This window comes from Lichenostomus cassidix, unplaced genomic scaffold, assembly GCF_008360975.1.
Source record: "Lichenostomus cassidix isolate B80296 unplaced genomic scaffold, HeHo_3.0 HiC_scaffold_851, whole genome shotgun sequence".
NCBI classification, from domain to species: domain Eukaryota; kingdom Metazoa; phylum Chordata; class Aves; order Passeriformes; family Meliphagidae; genus Lichenostomus; species Lichenostomus cassidix.
The window spans coordinates 404997-422388 of NW_028147636.1; the positions used below are offsets into that span (position 1 = coordinate 404997).

A 17392-nucleotide genomic window follows, 5' to 3' on the forward strand; every position below is an offset into this window, starting at 1 on the left:
GTGTTCCATGTGCTCAGCCCAGAGCTGGCCCTGGAGGTGACACCGTGGGGACACTGGGGCACAGGTGGGGTCACATGGGGTCACGGGGAGTTGAGCACTCCTGGGGTTCCGGGTGACCTCAGTGTCTCCCTGCGTCCCCAGCAGTGGCTGTGAACGTTGGCAGGACCCTCCTGTACCTGGTGCTGCTCCTGGCTGTCATCGGGGGCTGTCACTGGTGGCACCGCCCGGGTGGGTGACAATGGGGGGGCCATGGGGGTCCTGGAGTGAGGGGAAACCCCGAGAGTGTGGGGAGAGACGGGGCAGCACCCAGAGCTCCTGAGCTGGGGGAAACAGAGCCCCCAGTGACCTTGGCTGGGGGTTCTGGGGGGTTGGGGACAATTTAGAGGGTCTTGGTTGGGCGCCAGGATCATCCCTGGGTGACATCCGAGGAACATTGGGGTGGCACTGGGAGCTCCTGGGGGCTTCGGGGAGGTGTTGGAGGGTCGTGCAGAGATTTTGGCGGATCATTCAGGGACCCTATGAGACTTTGGGAGTTTTCCCTCCCTGCCGGGCTTGCTGTTCTGGGGCTTTGGGGCTCAGAGGCTCAGGGAGTTAGGGGCACCAGGGGCATTGGGGGCACTGTGGTGCTGCAGAACTTCATGGGGTTCAGGTGTTCCTGGGGTCCAGGGGGGAATCAGTGTCCTGTGGGAATCGGGGCTGCAGTGGGGATTTGGGGGTCCCGTGGGGATTTGGGGGTCCCGAGGTGCCAGGAAGGTTCAGGGGTCTCGGGGACCCCTCAGTCACCTCCTCCCATTTTCCTTGCAGCCTCCAGGAAGTGCCAGGACAGGTGAGGAGGGCTCCGGCCATGACTGCCATTTCACCCTCCCAGCCCCAGGGGGGCACAGGAACCTTTTCCCTCTTGTTGCACCCAAACTGCAGCTTTTTTATTAAACAGGGAAAAAAGTGGTTTGTTTGTTCAGCTCTGTCTGTTCAGCTCGGGAAGGAGGAGGGTCCAGGTCAGGTTGTGAGCAGATCCTTGTAGTATTTGCAGAATTTTTGGGGCTCTCTCAGTCCCTTGGGGAGGGTGACAAAATGATCAATTGGGGCATTTCTGGACTGGTTCCCTCGCAGCTGCACCGAGAGCCCCGAGAGCCCCGAGACGGAGCCGGGGACAGCCTGAGGTGTCCCCCGAGCCCAGCCCAGCCCCGCCGCAGCCCTGCCCGGTGCCCCCCGGTGCCCAAAGCCCCGCAGCCGGCGCTCCATCTTGATTCCATCCCCTGCACCCTCCCTTCCCCCAGGAGCCCCATTGCTCTGGGACCTCAATCTGTGACTCCCCTCAGCTCCTCGAATGTCCCAAATCCTCGAATTCCCGTGTCCCACCATGTCCCCAGCCTGTCCCCGCCATGTCCCCACCCTGCCCCCACCATGTGTCAAACACGCCCGAGCGCGAGATGTGACCTCGCTTCCTTCCCCTTCGGCCCAAGAGCCACCAACAGGGACAGGTGGCCCCGGCAGTGTGTGACAGCCAGCCCGGATGGCCGGGGACAGCGGGATGGCCGGGAAGGTGGCACTGCTGCTGTGGGGTGAGTGCCCTGGGCACAGGGGTGACAGCCCAGGGATGGCCCTGGTGAGGCAGAGAGCGGTGGGGAGGGGGCACAGGGGGCTGCAGGGTCCCCTGAGGTCCCCAGTGCCAGCAGAGCCAGTCCGTGGGGGTGACCAGGGTTGTGGGGTGGCCTTGGGGACAGGAGAGAGGGGACAGAAAGGTGGGGACAGTATTGGGGGACACGGGTGTGGGGAGGGACCATGGGGCTGGGGCGGGTGTGGGGACAGGGGCAGGGACACAGGGGTGCAGGGACAGGGACAGGGGAACAAGGGGACAAGGACAGTCGGGATGGGATATGGGGACAGGTGCTGTGGGGCAGGTGGGGTGAGCTGTGCCAGCACGGGGTGGCTGTGGTGTCCCTGTTCCCGAGACATCCGTGTCACACGGCTGTCCCCACGGGGACAGTTTGGGGACAATGCCACGCGACATCTCCTGTGTGTCACTGTTCCCGAGGTGCCACCCTTACTCAGACCCTGTCCCTTCTCCTTTCCAGCCCAGACCCTCAGCCTCGCTGGTGAGTCCCCAAGGGATGCCATGTCCCCACCCTGCTGTCCCCAGCCCTGTGCTGGCCCTGGCAGGCTGGTGTCCCCTGTCACCTGCAGGTGCCCTGACCACCCAGCTCCTCGTGGATCCCCCCTGGACACCAGCGGTGCTGTGGGACAGAGTGACACTGACCTGCCAGGGCTCGGGGACATCCAGTGACACCATTTGGTTCAAGGATGGGAAGCGCTGGGGGAAAAATGAGGGACTCCACCAATTCCGTGTCACCGAGGTTGGCACCTACGAGTGTCACCAACCTGGCGCCAGGCGCAGCTCCGCCCTGAGGGTCGTAAACGGTGAGGGAGGTTTGTGTCCCCAGCCTGGCACCTGCGGGGACCCCGAGGGCTCTGGGTGAGCTCTGCTAACTGGGTCACCTCCCTGGTGTGACCAGAGCCTGTCCCCTGCACACGGGGACATCCCAGAGTGAAGATGCTCTCAGTCATCACCAGTGCGAGGGGACTCCTGTGTTGGACTTGGAGACCCCTGGAGCGCTTTGTGTGACACAATGGGGGTGTCCTGGTGCCATCGGGACCTCACAGACCCTTCCAGTGTGACAGGTCCCCTCTGTCCCCCAGACGAGGTGGTGCTGCAGGTGCCAGCGTGGGCGCTGCTGGAGGGGGACAGAGTGACACTGCGCTGCCGGCGCTCGAGTGGCAAACCGGTCAGAGAAGTGCGCTTCTACCGCGCGGAGGAGGAGGTGGGGGTGAATTACAACGCGGAACACATGTACCTGTACCCACTGCGGCTGAGCGACAGCGGCGTCTACGGATGCAAGAGCTGGGAGAGATGCGAGAGGTCATGTGTGTGGGTGTACTCGGAGCCGGTGACAGTGACAGTGCGCGGTGAGCACCTCCACAGCCCCTCCCCAGCACGCTCGGGGTCACCATCTGCCCCCCATCTCCTTCCCAGAGATCTTCCCGGTGCCGGTGCTGGAGCTGGAGGGTTCCCCCGAGCCCACCGAGGGGTCCCCCCTGAATCTCAGCTGCCTCAGCACCCCCAGCCCCCTGCGGCCCCGAGCCCCCCTCCTGCACCTCTTCTACCGGGACGGGCAGTTGCTGGGGGGCCCGCAGGGGTCCCCGCAGCTCCTGCTGCCCGCCGTGGGGGTCTCCCACTCGGGCAGTTACAGCTGCGAGGTGCGCTCCGAGGGGGGGGCCGTGCGGAAGAGCAGCGCCCGGCTCCGCGTCACGGTGCGCAGTGAGTGCGGGGATGGGCACGGCAACCCCCACAGCCTCCCCGGGTAACCCAGACACAACTGGGGACACCTAGGTCTGTTGGAGGTCCCACCAGTGTCCCCAGGTCACACCACCCCTGTCTGCATCCACTCACCCCCTGCATCCCCCTGCAGCTCTCCCCTCCCTGAATCTCCCACCGTTCCCTTTCTCACCCACTCGGCTCTCCTCCATCCTCTCCTACATCTCCTCCCTCCCCTCCTCATGTCCCCATCACACCCATGTCCCCCCACAGGGATCCCAGTGTCAGGGGTGTCTCTGTTGGCACAGCCCCCCGGGGGACAGGTGGCACTTGGTGACCGGCTGGTGCTGAGCTGCACGGTGGCCGCGGGGACAGGTCCTCTGTCCTTCTCCTGGCACCGGGAGGGCTCAGGGACACCGCTAGCGACTGGTCCCCGCCTGGAGCTGAGCAGCGTTGGCGAGAATGACAGTGGTCACTACCAGTGCCAGGCCAGTGATGGGGTCAGCATGGCCGAGAGTCCCACACTGAATGTCACCGTCCTGGGTGAGTGGGACCCTCGGGCTGGGGGTGACCCCAAATACGATATCCTCATCCCCCCCCATCTCCCTCCCCCCACCGTGTTCCATCCCCTCCCCCAGCTTCAGCCCCGTCTCTGTCCCCGCAGTGCCCGTGGCCAATGCCACCATCACCCCTGGCCCCCCGGCACTCCAGGTGCACACAGGTGACCCCGTGACCCTGCGCTGCTCGGTGCAGGTGGGCTCAGCACCTGTCACCTTCACCTGGCTGTGCGACGGGCGGGAGGTGGCCCAGGGTCCCCTCCTGGAGCTTGGGGACATCGATGTGGGACATTCTGGCACCTACCAGTGCGTGGCCACCAACCAGCTGGATGAGCACCGCGTGTTCCAGGCGCACAGCCCAGAGCTGGCCCTGGAGGTGACACCGCGGGGACACTGGGGCACAGGTGGGGCACAGGTGGGGTCACAAGGGGTCACTGGGGGGTGCAAGACTCCTGAGGTGAGTGGTGACCCTCATGACCCATCTGTCCCCAGCAGTGGCTGTGAACGTCGGCAGGACCCTCCTGTTCCTGGTGCTGCTCCTGGCTGTCATCGGGGGCTGTCACTGGTGGCACCGCCCGGGTGGGTGACAATGGGGGGGTTTGGGGTCCTGGAGTGAGTTGGGGTTTCCCCTCCCTGCTGGGCTTGGGGCTCAGAGGCTCAGGGAGTTAGGGGCACCAGGGGCATTGGGGGCACTGTGTTGCTGCAGAACTTCATGGGGTTCAGGAGTTCCTGGGGTCCAGGGGGGAATCAGTGTCCTGTGGGAATCGGGGCTGCAGTGGGGATTTGGGGGTCCCGTGGGTGGTTGGAGCTCCCGAGGTGCCAGGAAGTTTCAGGGGTCTCGGGGACCCCTCAGTCTCCTCCTCCCCTTTTCCCTGCAGCCCCCAGGAAGTGCCAGGACAGGTGAGGGGGGCTCCGGCCATGACTGCCCTTTCCCCTCTCCCCAGACCCCCTCAGAAACCCCTGATTCCCGCAGGGCCCCCCCGGAGCCCCCGGAGGAGGGGGAGGTGCTGGACACCCCCATGGAGGGCACCGAGAGGGCAGGGGGTGAGTACGGGAGGGGACAGGGACAGGGACAGGGACAGGGACAGCGACAGGGACAGGGACAGGGACAGGGACAGGGACAGGGACAGCGACAGCGACAGCGACAGCGACAGGGACACGTCACCCACGGCTGTCACCCCCACGAGGGTCCCCACAACCGGTGTCTCTCGCAGGGTCCCCAGGGCGTTCCCCCGGCACTGTCCCCCCTCGGGATCCACAAGTGACCATGGCGGAGCTGTCGGGACCCTGCGAGGGACAGCAGGACCCGAGTGCCACCTACGAGAATGTGCTGTGACACTGGGGAGACTGAGGGACACTGGCGGCACTGAGGGACATCGAGTCTCCCCAGGGGTCACTTCTTCCTCTCCACAGCACCCCCAGCGCTCCCCATTCCCATCCCACTGCCAGGGGGGCACAGGACCCTTTTCCCTCTGATTGCACTCCAAGCGCAGCTTTTTGATTAAAGCGGCAGAAATGGGTTTGTTTGTTCAGCTCTGTCTGTGCAGCTCGGGAAGGAGGAGGGTCCAGGTCAGGCTGTGAGCAGATCCTTGTGGGATTTGCAGGATTTTTGGGGCTCTCTCAGTCCCCTGGGGAGGATGACAAAATAATCCATTGGGGCATTCCAGGGCGGAATCAAATGGGATCAATTGGGTTCTCTCGCAGCTGTCCCCGCAGAGGGGAAGGCGCTGCCGCTCGATCTTTGTCCCCTCTCGGTTACACCCGGCCGTGGCTCAGGGACCTGCGGCGGTGCCACCCTGTGCCCATCAGCATCGATGCCGCAGCTCCCGAGCTGGAGCCCCGAGAGCCCCGAGAGCCCCGAGAGCCCCGGGACGGAGCCGGGGACAGCCTGAGGTGTCCCCCGAGCCCAGCCCAGCCCCGCCGCAGCCCTGCCCGGTGCCCCCCGGTGCCCAAAGCCCCGCAGCCGGCGCTCCATCTTGATTCCATCCCCTGCACCCTCCCTTCCCCCAGGAGCCCCATTGCTCTGCGACCTCAATCTTTGACTCCCCTCAGCTCCTGTGTCTCCAGTCATCGAATTCCTGTGTTCCACCATGTCCCCACCATGTCCCCGCCATGTCCCCGCCCTGCCCCCAGCTTGTGGCCAGCCTGTCCCCTCCCTGCCCCCACCATGTGTCAATCACGCCCGAGCGCGAGATGTGACCTCGCTTCCTTCCCCTTCGGCCCAAGAGCCACCGACAGGGACAGGTGGCCCCGGCAGTGTGTGACAGCCAGCCCGGGTGGCCGGGGACAGCGGGATGGCCGGGAAGGTGGCACTGCTGCTGTGGGGTGAGTGCCCTGGGCACAGGGGTGACAGCCCAGGGATGGCCCTGGTGAGGCAGAGAGCGGTGGGGAGGGGGCACAGGGGCTGCAGGGTCCCCTGAGGTCCCCAATGCCAGCAGAGCCAGTCCGTGGGGGTGACCAGGGTTGTGGGGTGGCCTTGGGGACAGGAGAGAGGGGACAGAAAGGTGGGGACAGTATTGGGGGACACGGGTGTGGGGAGGGACCATGGGGCTGGGGCGGGTGTGGGGACAGGGGCAGGGACACAGGGGTGCAGGGACAGGGACAAGGGGTGGTGGGGACAAGGACCATCGGGATGGGATATGGGGACAGGTGCTGTGGGGCTGGTGGAGGTGAGCTGTGCCAGCACGGGGTGGCTGCGGTGTCCCTGTCCCCGAGACATCCGTGCCATTCTGTCCTCATGGGGACCGTTTGGGGACAATGCAACTCTACATCTCCTGTGTGTCGCTGTTCCCGAGGTGCCACCCTTACTCAGACCCTGTCCTTTCTCCCTTCCAGCCCAGACCCTCAGCCTCGCTGGTGAGTCCCCAAGGGATGCCATGTCCCCACCCCGCTGTCCCCAGCCCTGTGCTGGCCCTGGCAGGCTGGTGTCCCCTGTCACCCGCAGGTGCTCAGACCACCCAGCTCCTCGTGGATCCCCCCTGGACACCAGCGGTGCTGTGGGACAGAGTGACACTGACCTGCCAGGGTTCGGGGACACCCAGTGACACCATTTGGTACCAGGATGGGCAGCGCTGGTGGCAGAATGCAGCTGACCACTTGATTATCGATTGGAGTGGCACCTACAAGTGTGACAAACCCGGCACTGGGCTCAGCCCATCCGTGAGCGTCCTAAATGGTGAGGGAGGTTTGTGTCCCCAGCCTGTCACCTGCGGGGACCCCGAGGGCTCTGGGTGAGCTCTGCTGCCTGGGTCACCCCCTGGTGTGACCAGAGCCTGTGTACTGCACATGGGGACATCCCAGAGCATCCCAGGGTGAGGGGACTTCCCTGCTGGAATCGGGGACCCCTCGGGTGTTGGAGGTGACACAGTGGGGGTCCAGGTGCCATCGGGACATGCTGGTGTGATGTGTCCCCACTTGTCCCCAGACTTGCTGGTGCTGCAGGTGCCAGCGCGGCCGCTGCTGGAGGGGGACACTGTGACAGTGCGCTGCCGGGTCAGGGACAGCTACTCTGTCACCTCGGTGTCCTTCTACCGCGAGGAGGAGGAACTGGGCTGGGCCGTCAATGGGACCGAGCTGTCCCTGTCCCCCCTGCAGCTGAACCACAGCGGCAGCTATCGCTGCAAGGGCTGGGTGAGCATCGGAACGTCACTGTGGGAGGAGTCAGAGCCAGTGACAGTGACAGTGCCGGGTGAGCACCGCAAAACCCCGACAGCCCCACGGCCTGTCCCCAGCACACTCGCGATCATCATCCTCACTCCCATCTCACCCCCAGAGCTCTTCCCGGTGCACGGCAACCCCGACAGCCTCCCCGGGTACCCCAGACACAACTGGGGACCCCCAGCCCTCGCTGACCCCCTGCCCGGGTCTCCCCATCACTGCCCCTCCTGGGTTCCTCCCCGAATCCTCCCATCCTTGCCCGGCTCCCCCATATCCCCTGCTCTGCTCCCTTCATCTCCCATTTCCGGGGTGGCCGCGGTGTCCCCATCCCCGAGCGATCCGTGCCACTGTGGTGTCCCCAAGGGGACAGTTTGGAGACAGCCCCCTCACCTTGTCCCCTGCGTGCCACTGTCCCCGAGGTGCCACCCTTGCTCAGACGCTGTCCATTCTCCCTTCCAGCCCAGACCCTCAGCCTCGCTGGTGAGTCCCCAAGGGATGCCATGTCTCTGCCCTGCTGTCCCCATCCCCACGGTGGCCCTGGCAGGCTGCTGTCCCCTGGTGTCCCCTGTCACCTGCAGGTGCTCAGACCCCCCAGCTCCTCGTGGATCCCCCCTGGACACCAGCGGTGCTGTGGGACAGAGTGACACTGACCTGCCAGGGCTCGGGGACATCCGGTGACACCTACTGGTACAAGGACGGGTGGAGCTCGTGGCAGAAGGGAGGCGACAACTTCACTGTCACCGAGGTTGGCACCTACAGATGTGACAGACCTGGCACGCGGCACGGCCCAACCGTGAAGGTCTCAAACGGTGAGGAAGGTTTGTTTCCCCAGCCTGTCACCCGCGGGGACACCGAGGGCTCTGGGTGAGCTCTGCTGCCTGGGTCACCCCCTGGTGTGACCAGAGCCTGTCCCCTGCACATGGGGACATCCCAGAGCATCCCAGTGCCATGGGACCCTGTTGGAATTGGGGACTCCCTGGTGTACTCTGTGTGACACAGTGCGGGTCCTGGTGCCGTAGGGACATGCCGGTGTGATGTGTCCCCACTTGTCCCCAGACTGGCTGGTGCTGCAGGTGCCAGCGCGGCCGCTGGTGGAGGGGGACACGGTGACACTGCGCTGCCGGGTCAGGGACAGCTACTCTGTCACCTCGGTGTCCTTCTACCGCGATAAGGAGGAACTGGGCTGGGCCGTCAATGGGACCGAGCTGTCCCTGTCCCCCCTGCAGCTGAACCACAGTGGCAGCTATCGCTGCAAGGGCTGGGTGAGCTTCGGAACGTCACTGACAGAGTCGAAGGCGGTGACAGTGACAGTGCACGGTGAGCACCACACAGCCACCACCCCGACAGCCCCACAGCCTCTCCCTGGCAGCCTTGGGGTCACCGTCCCCATCTCCCATCACCGCCTGGAGTCCTCCATCCTTCCCCTACAGCCTGCCGGGTCACCCAGGCCTGTTGGAGGTCCCTCCAGTGTCCCCAGGTCACACCACCCCTGTCTGCATCCCCTCACCCCTCTCTGGGGTCCCCTATATCCCTTTCCATGTCTCCCCTCCCTGAATCTCCCACCACTCCCTTTCTCACCCACTCGGGTCTCCTCCATCCTCTCCCACATCTCCTCCCTCCCCTCCTCATGTCCCCATCACACCCATGTCCCCCACAGGGATCCCAGTATCAGGGGTGTCCCTGTCAGCACAGCCCCCCCGGGGGACAGGTAGCACTGGGTGACAGCCTGGTGCTGAGCTGCACGGTGGCTGCGGGGACAGGTCCCCTGTCCTTCTCCTGGCACCGGGAGGGCTCAGGGACACTGCTGGGCACTGGCTCTAAAGTGGAGCTGCGCAGCGTTGGCGACAATGACAGTGGCTGCTACCGGTGCCGAGTCAGCAATGGGGACAGTGTGGCTGAGAGTGACCCATTGATTGTCACCGTCCTGGGCGACAGTGACCCTCGGGCTGGGGGTGACCCCAAACTCGGCATCCCCAATCCCACCCATCCCATCCTCATTGCCCACAGCTGGTGCAGCTCCCTCAGCCCCGTCTCTGTCCCTGCAGTGCCCGTGGCCAATGCCACCATCACCCCTGGCCCCCCGGCACTCCAGGTGCACACAGGTGACCCCGTGACCCTGCGCTGCTCGGTGCAGGTGGGCTCAGCACCTGTCAACTTCACCTGGCTGCGCGATGGGCAGGAGGTGGCCCAGGGTCCCCTGCTGGAGCTTGGGGACATCGATGTGCGACATTCTGGCACCTACCAGTGCGTGGCCACAAACCAGCTGGATGAGCACCATGTGTTCCAGGCGCTCAGCCCAGAGCTGGTCCTGGAGGTGACACCGCGGGGACACTGGGGCACAGGTGGGGCACAGGTGGGGTCACATGGGGTCACTGGGGGGTTCAAGACTCCTGAGGTGAGTGGTGACCCTCATGACCCATCTGACCCCAGCGGTGGCTGTGAACGTCGGCAGGACCCTCCTGTTCCTGGTGCTGCTCCTGGCTGTCATCGGGGGCTGTCACTGGTGGCACCGCCCGGGTGGGTGACAATGGGGGGGTTTGGGGTCCTGGAGTGAGTTGGGGTTTCTCCTCCCTGCTGGGCTTGGGGCTCAGAGGCTCAGGGAGTTAGGGGCACCAGGGGCATTGGGGGCACTGTGGTGCTGCAGAACTTCATGGGGTTCAGGTGTTCCTGGGGTCCAGGGGGGAATCAGTGTCCTGTGGGAATCGGGGCTGCAGTGGGGATTTGGGGGTCCCGTGGGTGGTTGGAGCTCCCAAGGTGCCAGGAAGTTTCAGGGGTCTCGGGGACCCCTCAGTCACCTCCTCCCCTTTTCCCTGCAGCCCCCAGGAAGTGCCAGGACAGGTGAGGGGGGCTCCGGCCATGACTGCCCTTTCCCCTCTCCCCAGACCCCCTCAGACACCCCTGATCCCCGCAGGGCCCCCCGGAGCCCCCGGAGGAGGGGGAGGTGCTGGACACCCCCATGGAGGGCACCGAGAGGGCAGGGGGTGAGTACGGGAGGGGACAGGGACAGGGACAGCGACAGGGACAGGGACAGGGACACGTCACCCACGGCTGTCACCCCCACGAGGGTCCCCACAACCGCTGTCTCTCGCAGGGTCCCCAGGGCGTTCCCCCGGCACTGTCCCCCCTCGGGATCCACAAGTGACCAAGGCGGAGCTGTCGGGACCCTGCGAGGGACAGCAGGACCCGAGTGCCACCTACGAGAATGTGCTGTGACACTGGGGAGACTGAGGGACACTGGCGGCACTGAGGGACATCGAGTCTCCCCAGGGGTCACTTCTTCCTCTCCACAGCACCCCCAGCGCTCCCCATTCCCATCCCACTGCCAGGGGGGCACAGGACCCTTTTCCCTCTGATTGCACTCAAAGCGCAGCTTTTTGATTAAAGCGGCAGAAATGGGTTTGTTTGTTCAGCTCTGTCTGTGCAGCTCGGGAAGGAGGAGGGTGCAGGTCAGGCTGTTGAGCAGATCCTTGTGGGATTTGCAGGATTTTTGGGGCTCTCTCAGTCCCCTGGGGAGGATGACAAAATAATCCATTGGGGCATTCCAGGGCGGAATCAAACGGGATCAATTGGGTTCTCTCGCAGCTGTTCCCGCAGAGGGGAAGGAGCTGCCGCTCGCTGTTTGTCCTTTCTCGGTGACACCCGGCAGGGGCTCAGGGACCTGCGGCGGTGCCACCCTGTGCCCATCAGCATCGATCCCGCAGCTCCCGAGCTGGAGCCCCGAGAGCCCCGAGAGCCCCGGGACGGAGCCGAGGACAGCCTGAGGTGTCCCCCGAGCCCAGCCCAGCCCCGCCGCAGCCCTGCCCGGTGCCCCCCGGTGCCCAAAGCCCCGCAGCCGGCGCTCCATCTTGATTCCATCCCCTGCAACCTCCCTTCCCCCAGGAGCCCCATTGCTCTGCGACCTCAATCTTTGACTCCCCTCAGCTCCTGTGTCTCCAGTCATCGAAAGTTGGTGTTCCACCATGTCCCCAGCCTGTCCCACCGTGTCCCTGCCATGTCCCCGCCCTGCCCCCAGCTTGTGGCCAGCCTGTCCCCTCCCTGCCCCCACCCTGTGTCAAACACGCCCGAGCGCGAGATGTGACCTCGCTTCCTTCCCCTTCGGCCCAAGAGCCACCAACAGGGACAGGTGGCCCCGGCAGTGTGTGACAGCCAGCCCGGATGGCCGGGGACAGCGGGATGGCCGGGAAGGTGGCACTGCTGCTGTGGGGTGAGTGCCCTGGGCACAGGGGTGACAGCCCAGGGATGGCCCTGGGGAGGCAGAGAGCGGTGGGGAGGGGGCACAGGGGGCTGCAGGGTCCCCTGAGGTCCCCAGTGCCAGCAGAGCCAGTCCGTGGGGGTGACCAGGGTTGTGGGGTGGCCTTGGGGACAGGAGAGAGGGGACAGAAAGGTGGGGACAGTATTGGGGGACACGGGTGTGGGGAGGGACCATGGGGCTGGGGCGGGTGTGGGGACAGGGGCAGGGACACAGGGGTGCAGGGACAGGGACAAGGGGTGGTGGGGACAAGGACAGTCGGGATGGGATATGGGGACAGGTGCTGTGGGGCAGGTGGGGTGAGCTGTGCCAGCACGGGGTGGCCGCGGTGTCCCTGTCCCCGAGACATCCGTGCCATTCTGTCCTCATGGGGACCGTTTGGGGACAATGCAACTCTACATCTCCTGTGTGTCGCTGTTCCCGAGGTGCCACCCTTACTCAGACCCTGTCCTTTCTCCCTTCCAGCCCAGACCCTCAGCCTCGCTGGTGAGTCCCCAAGGGATGCCATGTCCCCACCCCGCTGTCCCCAGCCCTGTGCTGGCCCTGGCAGGCTGGTGTCCCCTGTCACCCGCAGGTGCTCAGACCACCCAGCTCCTCGTGGATCCCCCCTGGACACCAGCGGTGCTGTGGGACAGAGTGACACTGACCTGCCAGGGCTCGGGGACACCCAGTGACACCATTTGGTACCAGGATGGGCAGCGCTGGTGGCAGAATGCAGCTGACCACTTGATTATCGATTGGAGTGGCACCTACAAGTGTGACAAACCCGGCACTGGGCTCAGCCCATCCTTGAGCGTCCTAAATGGTGAGGGAGGTTTGTGTCCCCAGCCTGTCACCCACGGGGACCCTGAGGGCTCTGGGTGAGCTCTGCTGCCTGGGTGATCCCCTGGTGTGACCAAAGCCTGTTCCCTGCACATGGGGACATCCCAGAGCATCCCAGGGTGAGGGGACTTCCCTCCTGGAATTGGGGACCCCTGAGGTGTTGGAGGTGACACAGTGGGGGTCCAGGTGCCATCGGGACATGCCGGTGTGATATGTCCCCACTTGTCCCCAGACCCGTTGGTGCTGCAGGTGCCAGCGCGGCCGCTGGTGGAGGGCGACACGGTGACACTGCGCTGCCGGGGCTGGCAGAACTCCCCTGTCACCTCGGTGTCCTTCTACCGTGAGGAGGAGGAGCTGGGCTGGGCCGTCAATGGGACCGAGCTGTCCCTGTCCCCCCTGCAGCTGAACCACAGCGGCAGCTATCGCTGCAAGGGCTGGGTGAGCATCGGAACGTCACTGTGGGAGGAGTCAGAGCCAGTGACAGTGACAGTGCCGGGTGAGCACCGCAAAGCCCCGACAGCCCCACGGCCTGTCCCCAGCACACTCGCGATCATCATCCTCACTCCCATCTCACCCCCAGAGCTCTTCCCGGTGCACGGCAACCCCGACAGCCTCCCCGGGTACCCCAGACACAACTGGGGACCCCCAGCCCTCGCTGACCCCCTGCCCGGGTCTCCCCATCACTGCCCTTCCTGGGCTCCTCCCCGGATCCTCCCAGCCTTGCCCGGCTCCCCCATATCCCCTGCTCTGCTCCCTTCATCCCCCATTTCCGGGGTGGCCGCGGTGTCCCCATCCCCGAGCGATCCGTGCCACATTGGTGTCCCCAAGGGGACAGTTTGGAGACAGCCCCCTCACCTTGTCCCCTGGGTGCCACTGTCCCCGAGGTGCCACCCTTGCTCAGACCCTGTCCCTTCTCCCTTCCAGCCCAGACCCTCAGCCTCGCTGGTGAGTCCCCAAGGGATGTCATGTCTCTGCCCTGCTGTCCCCATCCCCACGGTGGCCCTGGCAGGCTGCTGTCCCCTGTCACCTGCAGGTGCCCAGACCCCCCAGCTCCTCGTGGATCCCCCCTGGACACCGCCGGTGCTGTGGGACAGAGTGACACTGACCTGCCAGGGCTCGGGGACATCCGGTGTCACCTACTGGTACAAGGACGGGTGGAGTTCGTGGCAGAAGGGAGGCGACAACTTCACTGTCACCGAGAGTGGCACCTACAGATGTGACAGACCTGGCACGGGGCGCAGCCCAACCGTGAAGGTCTCAAACGGTGAGGAAGGTTTGTTTCCCCAGCCTGTCACCCGCGGGGACCCTGAGGGCTCTGGGTGAGCTCTGCTGCCTGGGTCACCCCCTGGTGTGACCAGAGCCTGTCCCCTGCACATGGGGACATCCCAGAGCATCCCAGTGCCATGGGACCCTGTTGGAATTGGGGACTCCCTGGTGTACTCTGTGTGACACAGTGCGGGTCCTGGTGCCGTAGGGACATGCCGGTGTGATGTGTCCCCACTTGTCCCCAGACTGGCTGGTGCTGCAGGTGCCAGCGCGGCCGCTGGTGGAGGGGGACACGGTGACACTGCGCTGCCGGGTCAGGGACAGCTACTCTGTCACCTCGGTGTCCTTCTACCGCGATAAGGAGGAACTGGGCTGGGCCGTCAATGGGACCGAGCTGTCCCTGTCCCCCCTGCAGCTGAACCACAGTGGCAGCTATCGCTGCAAGGGCTGGGTGAGCTTCGGAACGTCACTGTGGGAGGAGTCAAAGCCGGTGACAGTGACAGTGCACGGTGAGCACCACACAGCCGCCACCCCGACAGCCCCACAGCCTCTCCCTGGCAGCCTTGGGGTCACCGTCCCCATCTCCCATCACCGCCTGGAGTCCTCCATCCTTCCCCTACAGCCTGCCGGGTCACCCAGCCCTGTTGGAGGTCCCTCCAGTGTCCCCAGGTCACACCACCCCTGTCTGCATCCCCTCACCCCTCTCTGGGGTCCCCTATATCCCTTTCCATGTCTCCCCTCCCTGAATCTCCCACCACTCCCTTTCTCACCCACTCGGGTCTCCTCCACCCTCTCCTACATCTCCTCCCTCCGCTCCTCATGTCCCCATCACACCCATGTCCCCCCACAGGGATCCCAGTATCAGGGGTGTCCCTGTCAGCACAGCCCCCCCGGGGGACAGGTGGCACTGGGTGACAGCCTGGTGCTGAGCTGCACGGTGGCTGCGGGGACAGGTCCCCTGTCCTTCTCCTGGCACCGGGAGGGCTCGGGGACACTGCTGGGCACTGGCTCTAAAGTGGAGCAGCACCGTGTTGGCGACAATGACAGTGGCTGCTACCAGTGCCGAGTCAGCAGTGGGGACAGTGTGGCTGAGAGTGACCCACTGATGGTCACCGTCCTGGGTGAGAGTGACCCTCGGGCTGGGGGTGACCCCAAACTCGGCATCCCCAATCCCACCCATCCCATCCTCATTGCCCACAGCTGGTGCAGCTCCCTCAGCCCTGTCTCTGTCCCCGCAGTGCCCGTGGCCAATGCCACCATCACCCCTGGCCCCCTGGCACTCCAGGTGCACACAGGTGACAACGTGACCCTGCGCTGCTCGGTGCAGGTAGGCTCAGCACCTGTCACCTTCACCTGGCTGCGCGACGGGCTGGAGGTGGCCCAGGGTCCCCTCCTGGAGCTTGGGGACATCGATGTGGGACATTCTGGCACCTACCAGTGTGTGGCCACCAACCAGCTGGATGAGCACCGCGTGTTCCGGGCGCTCAGCCCAGAGCTGGCCCTGGAGGTGACACCGCGGGGACACTGGGGCACAGGTGGGGTCACATGGGGTCACGGGGGGTGCAGGACCTTTGAGGTTCTTGGTGACCCCAGTGTGTCCTTTTCTGTCCCCAGCAGTGGCCGCAGGGGTCGGTGGTTCCCTGTTGCTCCTGGTTCTGCTCCTGGCTGTCATCCTGGGCTGGCGCCGGTGGCACCGCACGGGTGGGTGACACTGGGGGTCCCGGGGAGGGGCGGGAATCCCCCCAGAGTGGGGGACCGATGGGGTGACACCCACAGCCCCTGGGTTGGGGTGGAGCTGAACCCCCAGTGACCTTAGCTAAGCTCCTGTGGGGTTTGGGGCAGCGTTGGGATTTTGGGGTTTTTTCGGGGGTCCTGCGGGAATTGGGAGGTTTCCCCTCCCTGCCGGACTTGGGGCTCTGGGGGCTCAGGGGGTCCGGAGCTTTGGGGTGGTTCAGGGGTGCTCGGGGGTCCCGGGGGGAGTCAGGGGTCCTGGGAGGTTTCCGTGGCCCCAGGGACCCCACAGTCACCTCTCCTCTTTCCCTTGCAGCCGCCAGGAAGCCCCAGGACACGTGAGTGGGGGGCTGCAGCCATGACCCCCTTTTACCCCACCCCAAAACCCCCCGGCCCTACAGACACCCCCTTGTCCCCGCAGGGTCCCCTCGGCCCCCCCGGAGGATGGGGAGGTGCTTTACACCCAGGTCGTGAGCAGAGCGAGGGCAGAGGGTGAGTACGGGTGTTGGGGACAGGGACAGGGACAGCGACAGCGACAGGGACAGCGACAGGGACAGGGATACGTCACCCACGGGTGTCATGTCCCCCAACCGGTGTCTCTCGCAGGGTCCCCCCGTGCCACATCCCCCCAGGTGACCTACGCGGAGCTGCCGAGACCCCACGGGCCACAGCAGGACTCCGGTGACATCTATGAAAATGCGCTGTGACACTGGGGACACTGGGGACCCTGGGGACACTGGGAGCACTGGGGACACTGGAGGTCCCCACCCGTGACCACCCCCCGTGTGTTCCCCCCGCTCTCCTGGGTGCCCGCCCTGCCCGGGGGTGCTCACGAGTGGAGGTCCCATGTGGGGTCTCTTTCCCCTCCCAGTGCTCCCAGTATCCCCAGAGGCTTTCCCATCCCCTTCCCAGCTGCCGGCACTGGCCCTGTCCCCTCCCCGCCCGTGGCCACCAGGAACTGCCGGCAGCTGGCCCTGTCCCCTCCCCCCCGTGGCCACCACCCCTCTGTCCCTCTGAGCCCCACGGATTTGGGAAAACCTGCGTGGGACCAGCGCAGCGTGACCCGAAATGGCCGGAGCTGGCAGGGGGTGCTGGGGACACCCCGAGGGACACGAGGGACACCCCGGGGGACACGAGGGACACCCTGCAGCCCTGGAGGAGCCCCCGGCTCAGGAGGGACGGGTGGGGGGAAGGAGTTTTTCAGGTTTATTTTACTTCTCGTTTATCATTTAGATGGAAAATAAATGCAATTATTTGCCCCAAATCGAGTCCGTTTTGTCCCTGAGGAGCTGAGCTCTCCCCGCCCTAATCCCAACCCTGCCCCCCTCGGGGGGTCGCGGGCTGGGGTCACCCCAAGGGGGTCCTGGGGGTTTGGGGGCTCCAGGGTCGATCCCAAACCCTCTCCCGCTCTGGGGCTTTTTCCTTGCTTTATTTCCGGAGGGGGGACACGGCGGGGACAGGATGGGGACTCGGTGGGGATATGACAGGGACACGGTGGGGACACGGTGGGGATATGATGAGGATGGCGGGGCACGGCGGGGACACGATGGGGACACAGTGGGGACACGGCAGGGACACGGAGGGGACACGGTGGGGATATGACAGGGACATGGTGGGGACACGGCAGGGACACGATAGGGATATGACAGGGACACGATAGGGATATGACAGGGACACGGTGGGGACATGGCAGGGTCGTGCCCAGGAAGGGACAGCCACTGGTCACTCCGCCCCGAGGGTCACTCCGGGCACAGGGACCCACCAAGGACACCGGGCACGAGTGGCCCCAGGGGTGAC

The 17392-nt window shown here is 65.3% G+C and overlaps 2 protein-coding genes and 1 long non-coding RNA gene across 4 annotated transcripts; all 3 read left to right on the forward strand.

Moving 5' to 3' along the window:
* Positions 1–5390, forward strand: LOC146421042 (uncharacterized). 2 transcript variants are annotated; one of them, XR_014848848.1, is made up of 4 exons: positions 1–228; positions 805–826; positions 4844–4914; positions 5085–5390. XR_014848848.1 is itself a non-coding variant. In XM_085047727.1 (4 exons), exons 1-4 carry the CDS (start codon positions 4344–4346, stop codon positions 5204–5206), a joined length of 321 nt encoding a protein of 106 aa, XP_084903853.1. In that variant the 5' UTR covers positions 4282–4343; the 3' UTR covers positions 5207–5390. The 2 variants fall into 2 exon arrangements, 1 of the variants encoding a protein (XP_084903853.1); XM_085047727.1 differs by lacking the exons at positions 1–228; positions 805–826 and adding exons at positions 4282–4449; positions 4749–4770.
* Positions 5391–5979: 589 nt separating this feature from the next.
* LOC146421043 (Fc receptor-like protein 5) lies at positions 5980–16859 on the forward strand. The gene is made up of 11 exons (XM_085047726.1): positions 5980–6195; positions 6706–6726; positions 6815–7045; positions 8584–8844; positions 12351–12581; positions 14110–14373; positions 15103–15399; positions 15479–15565; positions 15912–15933; positions 16017–16087; positions 16202–16859. The coding sequence occupies exons 1-11, from the start codon at positions 6165–6167 to the stop codon at positions 16300–16302; spliced, it is 1617 nt and encodes a 538-aa protein (XP_084903852.1). The 5' UTR covers positions 5980–6164; the 3' UTR covers positions 16303–16859.
* Positions 10375–10924, forward strand: LOC146421044 (uncharacterized). Its single transcript, XR_014848849.1, has 2 exons — positions 10375–10508; positions 10619–10924. It is a non-coding gene; the product is annotated as an uncharacterized LOC146421044 (long non-coding RNA).
* Positions 16860–17392: the final 533 nt, after the last annotated feature.

What these genes read in the sequence shown, in the direction of transcription:
- LOC146421042 (XM_085047727.1), top strand. Translation starts at nt 4,344, where the DNA reads ATGACCCATCTGTCCCCAGCAGTGGCTGTGAACGTCGGCAGGACCCTC. An exon ending in CCCAGGAAGTGCCAGGACAG is followed by an intron (nt 4,771 to 4,843) that starts GTGAGGGGGGCT and finishes TGATTCCCGCAG; the next exon opens with GGCCCCCCCGGAGCCCCCGG. An exon ending in GGGCACCGAGAGGGCAGGGG is followed by an intron (nt 4,915 to 5,084) that starts GTGAGTACGGGA and finishes TGTCTCTCGCAG; the next exon opens with GGTCCCCAGGGCGTTCCCCC.
- LOC146421043 (XM_085047726.1), top strand. Translation starts at nt 6,165, where the DNA reads ATGGCCGGGAAGGTGGCACTGCTGCTGTGGG. An exon ending in GGTGGCACTGCTGCTGTGGG is followed by an intron (nt 6,196 to 6,705) that starts GTGAGTGCCCTG and finishes TCTCCCTTCCAG; the next exon opens with CCCAGACCCTCAGCCTCGCT. An exon ending in ATCCGTGAGCGTCCTAAATG is followed by an intron (nt 7,046 to 8,583) that starts GTGAGGGAGGTT and finishes ACTTGTCCCCAG; the next exon opens with ACTGGCTGGTGCTGCAGGTG.